At 45.5% G+C, this 14893-nt stretch overlaps 1 protein-coding gene across 1 annotated transcript in view; it reads right to left on the reverse strand.

The window, feature by feature from the left end:
• Nucleotides 1-13767, reverse strand: part of LOC149343725 (neural cell adhesion molecule 2-like) — a 218736-nt gene extending 204969 nt beyond the window's left edge. Inside the window, exon 1 of the mRNA XM_089542441.1 lies at nt 13672-13767. Coding sequence (XP_089398567.1) covers nt 13672-13753 — 82 coding nt within the window. The 5' untranslated portion in view covers nt 13754-13767. The remainder of the gene's footprint in view (nt 1-13671) is intronic.
• Between the last annotated feature and the right edge of the window lie 1126 nt (nt 13768-14893).

The following is a 14893-nucleotide window of genomic DNA, read 5'->3' on the forward strand; positions in this document are numbered from 1 at the left end:
CAGGCCGTGTGCATAATGCATGCTTGGCCACCTTTTCATGGGACTACTACCTTACCGTAAAAAAAAAAAGATGAAAATAAACAGGCAGCGTTGCTGCCATCTATAATCCGGTTTGCACCTTGTTGTCAACGGCGCAGAGGCGGCGCAGGGGTTACTGGGGATTGCTTTTTCCCTTCTTCAGCCTAGTGCGCTACGCGATGTAATATGGCATTTTATATGCGGACGAATAAATACTAGAACTGTTGGTTAGTGCTCGGTCCAAGGCATCTAAGTCAGACACAGTTGGAAGTTTGCTGCGAGCATTTCTTCAGTTCTTGCCGACTTCAGTCATGACACCGAAAACGTGAAGTGGGTCAAAAATAAGCTCACATTTTCTTTCTTCTTAGGAAATAAATTGGCCGGCTGCTGTTTTTCTTTTTTTTTCTAAGGAAAGAAGACGTTATATAAAAACAGAGCCTATCGCGTTTTTCGAGGCTCTGGCCAAGGGTGATTGATGGTGGCAGTGCAAAGAAGTGGTTGAGATAGGGAACAGGTGCACAGAGGTCTATCCAGAAGGTCCCGAGGTGCTCCGTTGCAACCCGGAAATATAAGTCAAAAGGTATGATTTATTTAACGCCAACAAGAAAGTTCAGTTTACCTCCAGAGCTTCCTACAAAGGTTATAAATATACAATCATCATCCGAAGAAGATTTGATGTTGGTGGTATATTTTTCTGATAGCACCAGGATTCGGTTGTTGACGTCAAAGCAGAAAAGCATTACTCTGTAGTCTAGCTCAGGCGAGATACCAGCGTGAATCACTGCGTTCGTGCACGGCCAACATACACTTCAATCGAGCAAGCCAGCGGTTGCAACGAAAACGGAAAGCGAGGCGCTTTGTTCAATGAGAAAACATTTTTACTCAAAGGATTTGATTTGATTTGATTTATGGGGTTTAACGTCCCAAAGCGACTAAGGCTATGAGAGACGCCGTAGTGGAGGGCTCCGGAAATTTCGACCACCTGGGGTTCTTTAACGTGCACTGACATCGCACAGTACACGGGCCTCTAGAATTTCTCCTCCAAAGAAATTCCAGCCGCCGCGGCCGGGATCGAACCCACGTCTTTCGGGTCAGTAGCCGAGCACCATAGCCACTGAGCCACCGCGGCGGCTTTACTCAAAGGAATGGATGGCATTGCAGAAGAAACCCATTATTGCTCAAGGGGTTTGAGCAGAAGTCGTCAAGACGGTTTGCTTTTTGATGAACGAAATTAAACATTAGCAAAATTAGAGCACGCTGAAAAAAACGACGCTCTTGAAGCTACGCTGAAGTGGCCGTTTGGGATTATCGCGGGGAAAACTAATTGCATCTTCATGCAGGACCACCTCAAGACGAGCACCTTCGGAAACCTTCAATACAAGTACGTCATCTTCCATTCAGAACCCACCTCATGCCCCTCAACCTGGGAGTCTCCAATGCGCCCTCGGCAGCCACCTATACCCAAACCCACACCTCCTCATGGGAAGCTGCTCTGTTCAGATCTACCCTGACCGATCAGGAACGGCTTATCGTGCGGGCCTGCAGAATAGCAAAAATCATGATAGTTCTAGACTGAGGAGCTCGGCCACAAGGACCGGCCGCCAAGTCACCCTTTCTAAAAATAAGTTTTTCACGACGTATACCACCGAATAAATTCAAGTTTAAACCATCTTACTAAAATAAAACGCAAAGTTTTGTGCCGAAAAATGCGAATGATATGATTTGCTAGACAGGTAGAGCAATTTTTGGGCATCGACGGAGAACCCGCCTCAAAGGACATTTCCAGGAACTGTTAGGCGATTTTAATCGCAAAATGCAGGAAACTTTGCGCCTGATCATGACTGCGGATGAAACGAAATTTTTCTCGCTAAGTTATGTTTCGCCAGGGCTGTGCCACTGCAGTAATGCCTACAATGTAGATGCTAAATTCATTCCTGCTTTAAATCTCACAGCTTCATCTTCGAGTTAAAGCAGAATTCATTGCTGCAGCCGACGTCTCTCGTGAGTGTTCCAAAGAAGGCGGTGAATATTTTGTGAACTGGGCACATGATGGAACTGTTCTTTCTGCTAGCCAAGGAGTAATCATTGTCGATCACTGGAACAAGGACAAAACAAAATCAAGAGCACATTATGCGAAGCTGCTGCCGCAGATTAGGGAAGAGCGAAGAGGGAAACCAATGTGCTGAATTTTTAGACAATATACTCGCGGTTTGCACCAAGTTCTGTCCCATTAGACGACCCTTACCCTAACTCCTCATCCCCGGATTTGCCTGTCTCGCTTCTTCTTAAGCATAAAAGTAGAACGAAATCCTGGTTCAAGAAAGGTGAATTCTTCCGCGTAAGTGCTTATTCGGTTGCCTTTATCGATGGCTATGTCCTCGCTAGAAGAAAAGAAAAATTGAACCCCATGTGACTAAGTATGTACGCTTCGGAGGAGAAGTTGTTGAGAAGTTATATATACTTTTTCCGCGGTAAAAGGTGTTCAACTGCAATATTCAAAAGTCTCATCCAGCCTCTTCCGTTAACGTGTGAAGGAAACTGTCTAAAAGGTGGCTAAAAGGGATACTAACTCCAGTTAGATGAAGAGACTAGAATTCCAAGTTCATAAACATTAAGTTATTACTGAAAAACCGAAATATTCATGAATCATGAGTGAAAGGTCTTGCAAAAGATCGCAGTATCAATAAATAAATAAATTGCGTGGGAGCAAAAGGCTGCAGCATCGTTCGTCCAGAATCCCAGTAACTGCGCATGGTAAAGTGCATGCTGAGTCATCGCTCTTGCTATATGGACCAGCATTACGGCCGAGACTGGTAAAAGGTAAACGATTTTTGCTTTTTACCAGATGGCGTCATTCGTGGTTTGCTTCGCATGCCGCCCAGTCGACCTGCGTGACGCCGTCGTGTGCAGCAACTTAAGGAGCCCAAGCCAGTTACGAATCCCCAGTGGCATTCACGCACTTTCCGAGTGGTGAGTCCATCTTCAGTGCTCAGGGTAATAAAGAGGGCTTGATGGCAAGCTGTATGGTGGCGCCACCTGTTAACAAGTATAGTTACAAAGGCAAGTATGACCTCTGGGAAAGGTGGTGCTGCTTTCGTTTTTTTTTTCATGGGCAGACCGGCATGTTCACCGATTTGTCTGTATTGCCCCGGAGTATTACACTAGCGGCGTGTCGTAGGTTTCTAAATGGAGAAGAAACAATTAGGTGTTCGTTTAAAATTTTCTCAAGAGCGCAGTCATCTCTTCGCGCCGAAATTTCCTCTGTGCTGGTAGAGTTCCAGATGTATTAATCTATCAGTCTAGCGGAGGTTTCCGCTTCCGCTGTTCTTGCAATTTGCTCATATTTAACGCGTGTGCACGCAGTGAACTTGCGTATACATATGTAATTTGAGGAAAATTAAACCGAATATAGCCGGGCTTTAAAACTTTCTTAAGTTTATTACTCTGCTTAAGTCTTCCTCTTATTCGCTATTTGGAAGGATAGAAGGATAATGAAAGTAGAGTAAGGGGAAACTTATCTTCACATAAGGTTTCCGAAAAAGTTTGGTGCTTCGTCGAAATAGAGCCAGTAAAAAAAAATTCCAACAAATGCAATGCCTCCATTCGCTGAGCCAAAATACAGACGCAACTAAGAAAGATTTGCACTGGTGATGTGTAACCGGTGCAGGAGATAGCAGCGCTCCACGCTACGGTTACGAACACGCCGATAGCAAAATTGACAGGTGTGTTTGCAAAGCATGGCGCTACGCCAGCCGCCCAGTGCAATTTTCACCGCTCCCCTGACGTCACTGTGCTAATCTTCTTTTTTTTTTTTTACTCGAGAATGCACCCCGTGAGAAAATGTAGGAATTGCGAATACGCCACACACGCGATGATCAGTCGGTTCACGTCATAGAGTTTCTTACTACTACCTAGAGGGAAAGCTGGCGGCGCTGCACTTCAGCCAACATGGACGCTCAAAGCATCATGGGGCGGTGAGCTACTTGTTGCGGCACAGTCGTAGTTTTTCGGGAACACAGAGTGGCAGTACTAAGGCGTTTCATTCCGAAAACGTAGTTCGTGTGTGCGCAGACGACTTTCGCGCGAACGCAGTGTGCAAAAGCCATAGTAGTGAAGACGCGACGACACACGACGCCAATAAAAGGTTTTACTCTCCCGAAATGCCATTAAAAAACCTCTTAAAGTATCTAAACAACAACATTTTTTCTTAAAACATATTTACTTTTAAAAGTGCGCCTGTTAATTACGAAATATTAGTTTTTTTAGTGTTCATCACTTGGCCAATAGGAAAGCTAGTCATGTCTTATTTTAGGCAAACTTTGCACTTAAATGCTTTTCTGCTCGTTTGTTGCAATCATTAGACAAGATATTGAATTTTAGGACGTTTGTAGCTATCAAACAGCTTTATTTTTTTATTATTTTTTGGCCAAAAGTTGCAGTTCCGCAACAAGTAGCTCACCGCCCCATGATGCTTTGAGCGCCCATGGTGGCTGAGGTGGTCACGTGGGGTCTCCATGCAAACTCCCATAGACGGCTTGCCAGCTTTCCCTCTAGGTAATAGTAAGAAACTCTATGGTTCACGTAGAAGGAATGTTTTATGATGCTATTACTGATTGCAGCGCTGGACAAACATTCCATTCTTTCCGGTGCAAGAAGAATATGAGGACGACTCAGCACTGCCGCGCTTCGTCGTCATCGCTGGTGGCGAGTGCGCGAGTCCCGGGCTGAAGCTGCTGCCTCTGGCTGCTTGTCTTGTCCTGCTGCGGCCTGACTACTGCCTGCGTTGGTAGCCGTCGCCCATCAACAAATCCACTGTTTACTTGGTGGAAGGGCCACGATTTTGAACCTCGCACGCTACTCCAGAACTCCTCATTCGCACGGTGACCGTTCCCATGGCGGAGACAAGCCAGCAGCCCCCAGCCACGCTTCTGCCAGTCACGTGTTCTGGCGCCTTGCGTCAACAAGACCCCGTTATCTTCTGTAGCAACTGCGACCAACATTTCGAGGACTGGTTGTCAGCCTATGAGCGGGTGAGCCGGCACGATAAGTGGGATGGCGCTGTCAAGCTTAACAACGTAATGTCCTACTTAACTAACGATGCCAATCTGTGATATCGGAACCACGAGTCGCAGATGACCACTTGGCCCGCATTCAAGACCACCTTTGCTGAAGTATTCGGCCGTCCTACCGTTCGCAAAGTTCGTGCTGAGCAGCGTCTACGATCGCGATCGCAGCAGGCTGGAGAGAGGTTCATAGGTTATAACCAGGACGTCGTGGACTTGTGCAGTCGCATCAAAACGACTATGGCGGAGGAAGGATAAGATGCGGCACGTCTTGAAGGGCATCGATGACGGCGTCTTAAACATGGTCATTGCAAAGAGTCCGATTACCATCGGGATGGTCTACAAAATGTGCCAGAGCTCTGACGAGCTACAGAAGCAGCGTGTTTTGTTTCGCCACCCGGCTGACGCGTCGCTTGCAGGATTGGGCCCAGACATCGAGCCCCTTGTCTCTTCGCTGAAACCAAGCAGTTTGTGCACGAGGAGGTCGTCTGTCAGCTGTCTCTGGTGCCCCGTATACCGGAACCACCATCATTCCTTGCGCCACATCACCGGCACGAAATACAGCGACAATACCCTGGCGCCATTCGCTGAGGTCACCCAAACTTCACCTGCCCCCCCCCCCCCCCCCCCCCCCCCCCTTCCGCTGTGCCGCTGAGTTACCCCGATGCCGTCACACCGCCCCCATTCTGGCGGCACCATTTACCTGTGCCGAAGCCGACTGAGTTGAGAAGATTGAGTTAACAACGCTGGCTTGTTTCTGGCTTGGTATCTTAACTGAAGTATACGAAGTATGCAAGTCATGTTCCTCTGTTTCTCATGGACAACTGCTAAGAGATATGGCGCACGTCGCCAGGATCGTCAAAATTATAGATAGTCATTCTGTGAACTTGTTTTTAACCGGTGGCCCCTAGAGAAATGCGCCAGTTCGTTTGTTAGAGCCGCAGAGGAACTTAGCTTTTGGGTCTAGCACCTCAGTACAGGAAAGGGATCAGGCTTGCGCAGCTACAGTTCTCTAGATGGCGAAGCACTCTGAACTACAGCCACTTGCTTTTACTTGCTCATCGAAAGTGGTGTAGCAAACTTGCGAACCGGTTTGTAACAAGATATGCGAATATATCAGCTCTCCTTGCTACTACTTATGTGATCGTTCTGCACAATATCTGTATGGTTTCCTCACGAATCGATTATTGATAAACCCTTCGTTTACCCCTTCGCTGACATTCAATAGTGTTGTTCTCTTTTCTATGTGATGACTCCTTGACACCAGCTGGAATATGTTTTTCTTCTGGTTGTCATGCGCCTGTTGTATGTCTTCGGAATATATTATCTGCATTATGTTTCTACCCTTCAAAGCGCCGTGATCAGGAACGCTACTGAGTGTGTTTTGCGAAATATGCGATTACTCAGGCAAAATAGCCAACGAGCAGCTACATCCTAAATACATACGCAAAAAAATTTCCGAACCGCACTCCGGCTTTGTCCTGCAGTGTGCCGCAGTGCTGTATAAAGCTCCTGAAAAGAGAACGGATAGCTAATTTTTTAGTTTTTCTTCTTATAGAACTGTCTGTGACATGAGGCACCATAAGGTTATGCTCAAATTATGCAAAATATATTCCTTTCTCGTGTGCTGAGTTGCATACCTTCTTTATTTACAATATCTGTATAGTTTAGAAGTTAACGTCGTCAACGTTTAAGTGCGTGCGTACTATTTAGATTGCGTTTCTGACCTGCCACTCTATATGCCCAGAGTGTTTCTCTGTTTTTTTTTTCTAGGAATACCTTGAGTAATATAAACTTACTACGTCTTTTTAGCCCTTATTATACTCCACCTAGTTAGCTTTTGGGGAGACTTTATAGGCCTTAGTCCTGCCAACGTAACCTGGCGCTTGCAATCTATTTGTATCTTAATAAAAATCGAAAGTTTAAAAAAAAATACGTAGGTGCTGTACTGCCTTCCTGGTGAAGTAAGAGAAAAATTTTTAACCTTAATTTTGGTTTTCAGAATCATCGAACGTATAATCGCAACTATTTTAGCTAGAAATGAACGTTGATGAGTCGTGCCTACGGTTTCTAGACGCGTAGAGACGCATTCAATGAGCTCTACAGCGACCTGATTACCCCAAATGGCTGCGACTAACCCGCAGGGGGTTCGCGCAGCGGCTCATTTGGTTCAAAATGGGAGACTTAAGTGAGCCGCGCCCATTGAAGCAGAAGTACAAAACAAACAAAAAGACCACACAAAGGCGGCGGCTGAAATTGAAAACTGAGGAGGAGAAGAGGAAGATGAAATAAAAGACGTTACCCTTCAGTGGTCTGGAGACCGTCGGAAGTATCAGTGTCAGCCCGATAGTTCACCTGGTTGGGCTCGTTGTGCGGTACGTCGGAATCGGTTACTTCGTAACTGGAACAATGCTTTGCTCGAACGAGTATAAGAATGCTGATTTGAACTGCAAAGACTTAGGCGGAAAGAATCGAACACTAATTTCTACGAACGGGTGCGTCTGTTTTCAATTGTATTTGCGCTTTGCCAATCCTGTAGGTCCCTACCAATACCAGATGCCGTGACGGATAGAGGTGACATTGACAGCTGACAAACCGACATGATTAGACTTGGGCAGAGAGGCACTGAGCGATGGTACAGTGAGCAGTGTACTCTCATCTCACAGTGACAAAGAAAAGTGAGCGATGGATAAATGTTGGAGCAGGCAATATAACATGTAACAACTAAAAAGTTTTCGCTAAATTTTGCGAGATGTGGCCATTTCGGCTCTCGGTTATATCTTTAAAAGTTATCTGCAACCACAGTCCTTCCAGAGTTTTCTGGGCTTCAGAGATCGTTTATGCCTAGGAAAACTAGAAATGATTCAGCAGACAAGGATGCATTCAACCGAAAATAACTCCAGAGGCAGGTAAGGATGAAAATGATAGAGCATATAGGGCAGATGAGGATGAATTCTGTAATGAAAATCAGATCAAGCAAGTATGAGGATGGAGACACCATTCGAGGTAATCGAACAAACTAGGCAACAATATCCTAGCTTTGAGTACAACAGCGCCGGAGTGGAGAGTTACGCTCTCCGGAGAAAAGGCGCCTCACTCCGAACACGAAAGGAGTCAAAGAGGTAGTAAGGTGTCCTCTAGCGCACATTCTGTACGGGGCAGGGTATGCAGCCATCCTGGGGTAGATTTCGATCATTAAAGATACGGAATACTTACGATTGGCAACGGAAACAAATTCCCTCTTCAAAACATGGGAAGATCTAGTAGTCACAAAGATTTTAACCGAGGCTTCAGTCTCCTCCACTTGCTTACCTCTAGACTTCCAGTGCCGCGTTCAAAAGCCCCTACCCAACTGAATCAAGTTGCAATGTTTAGCGGTGGGAATATATCTGCGTTGCAAAGAGTGAGCTTTCCATGTATTTAGCGATCGAAATCAACTCTGGCACTTGGGCAGCATAACCTTCCTCTAAGAGGGGAGTGCGCTAGAGGACAGTTCACTCTCTTTTTATTCCCATATAGGCTTATTTATGTTTAGGGTGTACGCGTAATTCAGACAAGCACTATAGGCGTGCGCGTCTTACCGGCGTGAGTGCGCTATTTATTGTTAAGCCTCTGAAACTACGGGTCAGTTGCCGGCACTAAGCTACCACCGAAACTGAATATCTTTTGTTCGAATGAACTTGTGAGCCAGCTTTACATAGTGTGTTCAGCGAAGTCATTTCCTCACTAACCTAAACCCTCAAATGTAGCGCCAAAAATTTGTGCGGAGTTCCTAGAACTACTTGTGGTGAATACAGTTCAAGCGATTCGCGAATACGCAGTGCACCAGGCTAAATGAATAGAGCCATAACTTTAATCATCGTTAGGCACCGCCTTTCTGAGATGGAGTTCATCCGGGGTATGATGAAAATGATTCTGGCTTAAAAACAGATTTAGTAGTCGTTTCTCGGCCAACAAGGTGATTCAACGAAGCCACATGCCTCACCCGAGGAATTTCTCAGGTGTCGATACTCTCCCAGACTGGCGACCATTCTTCGAGTATTGACTAGTCAGGTTTCGAGAACGTTGTCAAGGAATGCCTGTCTTCTGCAGCCAAAGCCACATGAATTCGCTGGCGATGTTCTCCACAAAAAAAAAAAACCAATGGAGGGACATTTGGTGGCGATTCTTCTTAATTTAGGCTTTGTGTGTTTTTTTTTAATTTTCTTCGTAGAAAAAAAAAAATCTAATTGAAGGACAATTGCCAGGGATTTTTCTGAATTCAGACTGTTAGTTTTAGCGTTAGCCATTTAGCTCGATCCTCAACCATGTTTCGCCAGCAGCGCCGTCCGCAGAGCCCACCGCCAGACACTTACCGGTTGAGCTATCTGCCCCCTATGCACCCAGCATCTCCCGCGTACGACGCGGATGCGCTAAACCCTAGACCTCTGCGGCGATCGCCTAGAGGTTACAGCGTTACCTGTTCTTCGCTTTTTGTGCAGTTGTGCGCCTTTGGCGCCGGCATACGCGTGCCTACATTTGGGCGGACCCGCGGGTAAAACTTCACTTTTGAGCACCAAGAGCTAAAAAAATTAACCTCCCGCACATCATCCCACCACCTCCCGCACATCATCCCACCACCTCCCGCACGTTCCGCTCCTTCTGAATACGAGGCGAATGTTCTTATACATCCCGTATAATACGTCCACATTCTTTTACTATTAAAAACCAGCTAAAGCTAGATAATATGCATTACAAACTATTAGCTTTGCTGTGATTTTTCTTGCTGCTGTGCCTGCACTCATGGCTCTAACTTCAGAGTAGGGAAAGAATAAACTCATTCAAAGCCACTGGACATTAGGAGGGAGCAGGAAGAAAATAAATAAGGAAATAATATTACAATTTACGAGCACAGCCAGGGTTTCCTAGCATTAGAACAACCAGTAAGTTCCCGTCCGTGCAGTTGTTTGTGTTCCTCTCACTGTTAGAAATAAAGAAATATAAATCAGGCAAAGTGAATTGAATTGCCCATTTTATAACATCAAATTACGAGGCCCGTTCGCGTGCACGTCAGCGAGACCACACCCTTGAAGTTGAGCACAGCACGTCACTTCTTCCTGTTCCTCCCTTCGTTAAAGGATATTATGACCACCACAGCCCACACTAACCTAATGCAGAGCGCAGTGAACGGTAATTCAGATTTTGTCCTACTAGACAAACTTCAGCATAAACTTCTTATCGTTGCGCGCAGAAACCTTTGCCAGAGAAGCCAACGGAGCTTTTCTGGAAGACGTAAAGTTAGGCCGCGCCGTGCCTAATTACCTCAGAGACGCTCCAGACAACCATGCATTACGCAGGCCCTATATGAGCGCAGGTCAGGGATTCTTAGCTTAAGTGGAGAATGATGTTGCCAGCTGAGAGCGAAGCAGCCTAAATTTATGCCTCCATAATGATTATCGCTGCAGCTCATTTGAAGCCTTGGCTCATATTTCAGGGAATGGAGTGGCGGGCTCATATGCTATGCCCAGAAAAGAACATTACTGGTCTCAGTTCTACAAAATCCTTAACGTAGACAGTTTCATCCAGGACCGCGGAAGCTACCCTGAACCTACTGAACGGATCATTAAAAAAAAAAAAACAGGGTTTTTATACACATACATTAAGACTTCCAGACACTTGCAGACTGCAGGCCTAGTCTGGCTGTACGGAAGCACGGTTTTCTTGAACGAAAAAAAAAAAAAAAAGTAGACGACCATTCAACCAGAATCCTGTTGTATATCCCAGATGCGAGCTGCTTCGTTCCAGGACCAAATAATGGAGGGCTAAACAATATGATGGACGCTTATTTTTAAAGAAAAACGTCTACCAACGGCATCCGACATGATTACTATCAAACTGCGTCCTTCTTGAGTTAGTGGACGTTAGCTATAATTTTGTGCACTCAGTCGTTTTTCGAGTTCATTAATGTGGCCCTTTGCGCTAGCTCATGGTAGTTACAACGCAGAAGAGGCAAAATGCAGTGAGAGACGCCATCGTTTGTCCGTGTCTCTAACTGTATTCTCGTCTCTCCTACGCTGCATCTTTTTGTCTATGGAGAATTTAACTTGGTTGGTACGGATCCAACGTCAAGCCTCCTCCGGCATTCATATTTTCTGCTATATTCGCGGAAGTGCCTAGCTTTAAGAAATGTCAGGCTCTTATGGTCTTTTGTTTGTAGCACTGAGCGCTGTCTGGGAGCGCACCAACAATATATATCTCAATTTTATTCTTTTCTGAACCCACCATGATGCCTCAGTGGCTTTGGAGTTCGGCTGCTGATCAGAAGATCGCGGTTTTAATCCCGGCTGCGGCGGTCATATTTTCTTACAGGCGAAGTACAAAAACACACGTGTCCTGTCCAATCCCACTGCATATTAAAGAAGCAAAGGTGTTCTAAATAAATTTGGCGACATTCTATGCGGCGTCTCACATAGCCCATGCATGTGCTGCTTCGGAGCGTTGAACCCAGCAATTTATAATTTACCCTTTTCTGATTGTTTTTACCCGCGCTACCGCCGGCAACTCACGGCACCGCATGCTTGAACGAAAGTGGAAAAAAACATTCAGCTGCTTTTTTTTTTAATATCTTCTTGAGCACAGTGCGCACTATGCAAACAATATTATCGCCTACACAGTTAGGAAAATATATTAGACAAAAGTGGTTCGACTGGGTTCTAATATATAGATCTTGGCACGCTTAAAAAAACACATTTCTATGGTTATGTTGAGCAACATCACCTGAAAAAAATGCAGCTATATAAAGTTTGGGCCTAAAGTAAGCACACAGAGAAAATAAGGGAGTTTATTGAGGCATGTCTACATTTTCAGCATTGTGCCTACTGAACAAATTATCATTTCGTGCTGAAATTTCACAAAACATATCAGAAAGGCATCAGGAGATTTGATTACACTGCACGGTAGGCATTTTCTCTGTACTTTTAAAAATAATCCGGTTTTTCGGTCAGCTTTCTTTATCGCAACGAAGAGCCTTTACAGGCATAGTTGTGGGACTTCCGTGAAAGCGGAGATATTACCTACTTTTTTTTTTCCTTTTTTGCCAGTGAAACTACTTTTTTTTTTTGCTCCCCGAGGGCGATTTTTTGCACATCAAAGCATAAAGATTTACTGTCGACATTTCCGCATTTTTCCTGAAAAAAAAAAAATAGGTCCTGATTATGCCACAGAAATGCATGAATTTCATTAAAGGTGTAAGTGACGAATACTTTTACATTCATAACTTTTTAAAATAAAAATTAGAGGGGAGCTATCGGACCTTTCATTTGATGAAAAAATGAGTGGATCAACACCAGAATATTAAAAAATTTAAAGGTCTTGATGAGGCCAGTATTTAATTAAACAACTTGAAAAAAATGAAGCTTCCTTGGTTCGAAGCTGCAAGCTATCTTCTCAGTCGAAAAATACGACTGAATGCGTCTTTAAAAACAAAATATGTTGTCTTTCTCTCATAACGACATATATTACTTAAGTACTGCGAACTCGCCTCTGTTCGCAATAAAACTGCCTCTGTCAGTACGACAAGGAAGACAGACAATTTTATATTAACTAGAGAAATTTATTTTGCCACAAGGCGAGGTTTCAAAATGCGGCGCGAAAATCTGTTCTGACCAAAAAAGTATATTTTGTTGCGTTTTTCGATAGGTTATTGAAACTTTTGCACATATGCTAGATATTTTATTTGATTTGAGCGTGCGATAACTGATGAGCCTATTGGATTTACGAACTTCTCAACTCTGACACTTGTACTGCGGCTGTATCTGCTTTTAATATTTATTTCAGTTCTCGGTTTGGAGAGTTCACTTTACAATAAGAATATTTCTCTTATTTTCTAGTTGTGACGAGAAACCAACTTTCATAAAAGTCTTCTTAGAGCTTTCTATTAAATTCTTCCAGCGCCAGAATTAATGAGCGGACCAAATATAGAGGTTCTTCATTATGTGTCCTTTGAAAGAATGAATCCAATTTCGACATTGCATTGAAGCAAGAATGCATCTACGTATGTAGAGTGGCTATCTGAGTGCCCGCTGCTTTACTGTGGGGAAGTAAACCATTGCTTATAACTTCGTCTCTAGTTTTTCTTGGATTGCGCAGTTTATTTAACACCGGCGTTATTTCTAATTTTTGGAGTCATCGAAACAGTGGTGGATAATTGATCGCATCATCCATAACTTGAAAAAAAGAATGGGGGAGGCATGCACATCTTCGATAATCCGTTTTCTCCCTCCTGAAGCATCTATGAAAGCGTAGCTTTTTCCTCAACATAAGCGCTTTAGCGCTTTCCGCTCCTTTATGACGAAGAAGGTAACCTGAGACGGCCCTAATTACCTCGGAATTGTAGGTGAATAAAAGAGAAATCGAGTTCTATTTTTTTTTAATCAATCGAACAACAAAGTCCCCATGTTAAATAAAGGTGTGGAATGGCCCTGGGCATTAAGCTTAGGGCACGACCAGACGCTACACGACACCCGTGCTTTTGCCTTCGAAAAAACAAATACTGAATCGAACTTGAGTTTGTGCACAAAGTGCGTCGTAAGCCTTGAGAGCTTGTACTTACTGCCGTCTTGAGCCGTCACCGCCAATCGTCCGAGCGTGGCGAAGACCTGTAGAAGCACCAACACCAAGCGTCCCCGAGTCATGGCAGCGGTGCTCCTTCGCGACCCACCTCCGACGCCGACAAGTTCCGGGTCCTCGTCGAACAGGGAAGCAAATCAGTGACGACGCGCAGCACCAATCAGAGGTCCAGAACAGCCCACCCCGACAAGCGAACAACCCTCGGGAACGAGAACGCGGCAGCGCATCTCAAAAGCGTCCCGCGCTCGCTTGGGCGTCTCGTCGGCGACGATCAAAGCGGAGCGCGCCCCCACCCTCCGTTCCTCCGAGAGAACTCTTCTGGGGCGCCCCAACACGCGGTCCGTGCAGTGGGTCCTCTTCCGGTGGGGCGCGAGAGAGCGGCGACAACGCGCCCTGCGTCCGGGTCCGGAGTGCCGAGCCGAATATCGCGAACGGCTCGCACGCGCCGGGATTCAAGCTCCGGGTTTCGCGCCGCCCTTTCCCCTCACCCGTTGTACCTGACCGAGCAGCGCCGCGCGCGCCCGCTGGCGCCGGCGCCATCCAGCGGACGCGGAGCGAAGCCCTCACCCCCCAGTTCTTCTGGCACAGGGGAAATAAAAAGAGAGTGAGCAGCGATGACGGCTGCAACAGCTGCTCGCTCTTCACCCCATTGGCGACCGGGGTCCCGCAGTCACCGGAGAGTGAAGGCTGGCGGTCAAGGCACACGTGGGAAAGACTACGAACGTACCAGGAATGTTCGGGCCACTTCGTCTTGGTTCTTTCTTTTTTTTTTGGTTCTTTTTGAATTTGAAATCAGCTATAACTTTCTTCCTGGTGAGCCCTGCCTCGATGTAGCGCAAGATGCGTTTGCAAAAGTTTTCATTTAAATAAGATACGCAAACGGCATACAGCTTGATCATGCTGGGCGATGGATCTAGGTCCGCAAACGGAGGGCTCGTTAATGTGCTCTTAAATATTTCAAGAGCGCATCCCAATTTGATGCCCGCGTTTATTCCTCCGCTGATGCGTGAGTTAAGTGTTGATATCAACACAGTGTGTCACAGTTTTCGGAATACTCAGCGGGGGTAGTTGTATCTAAGGCAAAATATTGGAGTAATAGGAGGGGTTTCATGGAACAAGAATGCCGATCTCTTGCACAAGAACAAATGAAATGCTTAGTGGCGAATCAAAAACATGTGAAGAAGGCGAAAACGCGCATTTCAAGC

This window comes from Amblyomma mixtum, chromosome 5 (genome assembly GCF_055824585.1).
Source record: "Amblyomma mixtum isolate Tamu chromosome 5, ASM5582458v1, whole genome shotgun sequence".
In the NCBI taxonomy this organism is placed as follows: domain Eukaryota; kingdom Metazoa; phylum Arthropoda; class Arachnida; order Ixodida; family Ixodidae; genus Amblyomma; species Amblyomma mixtum.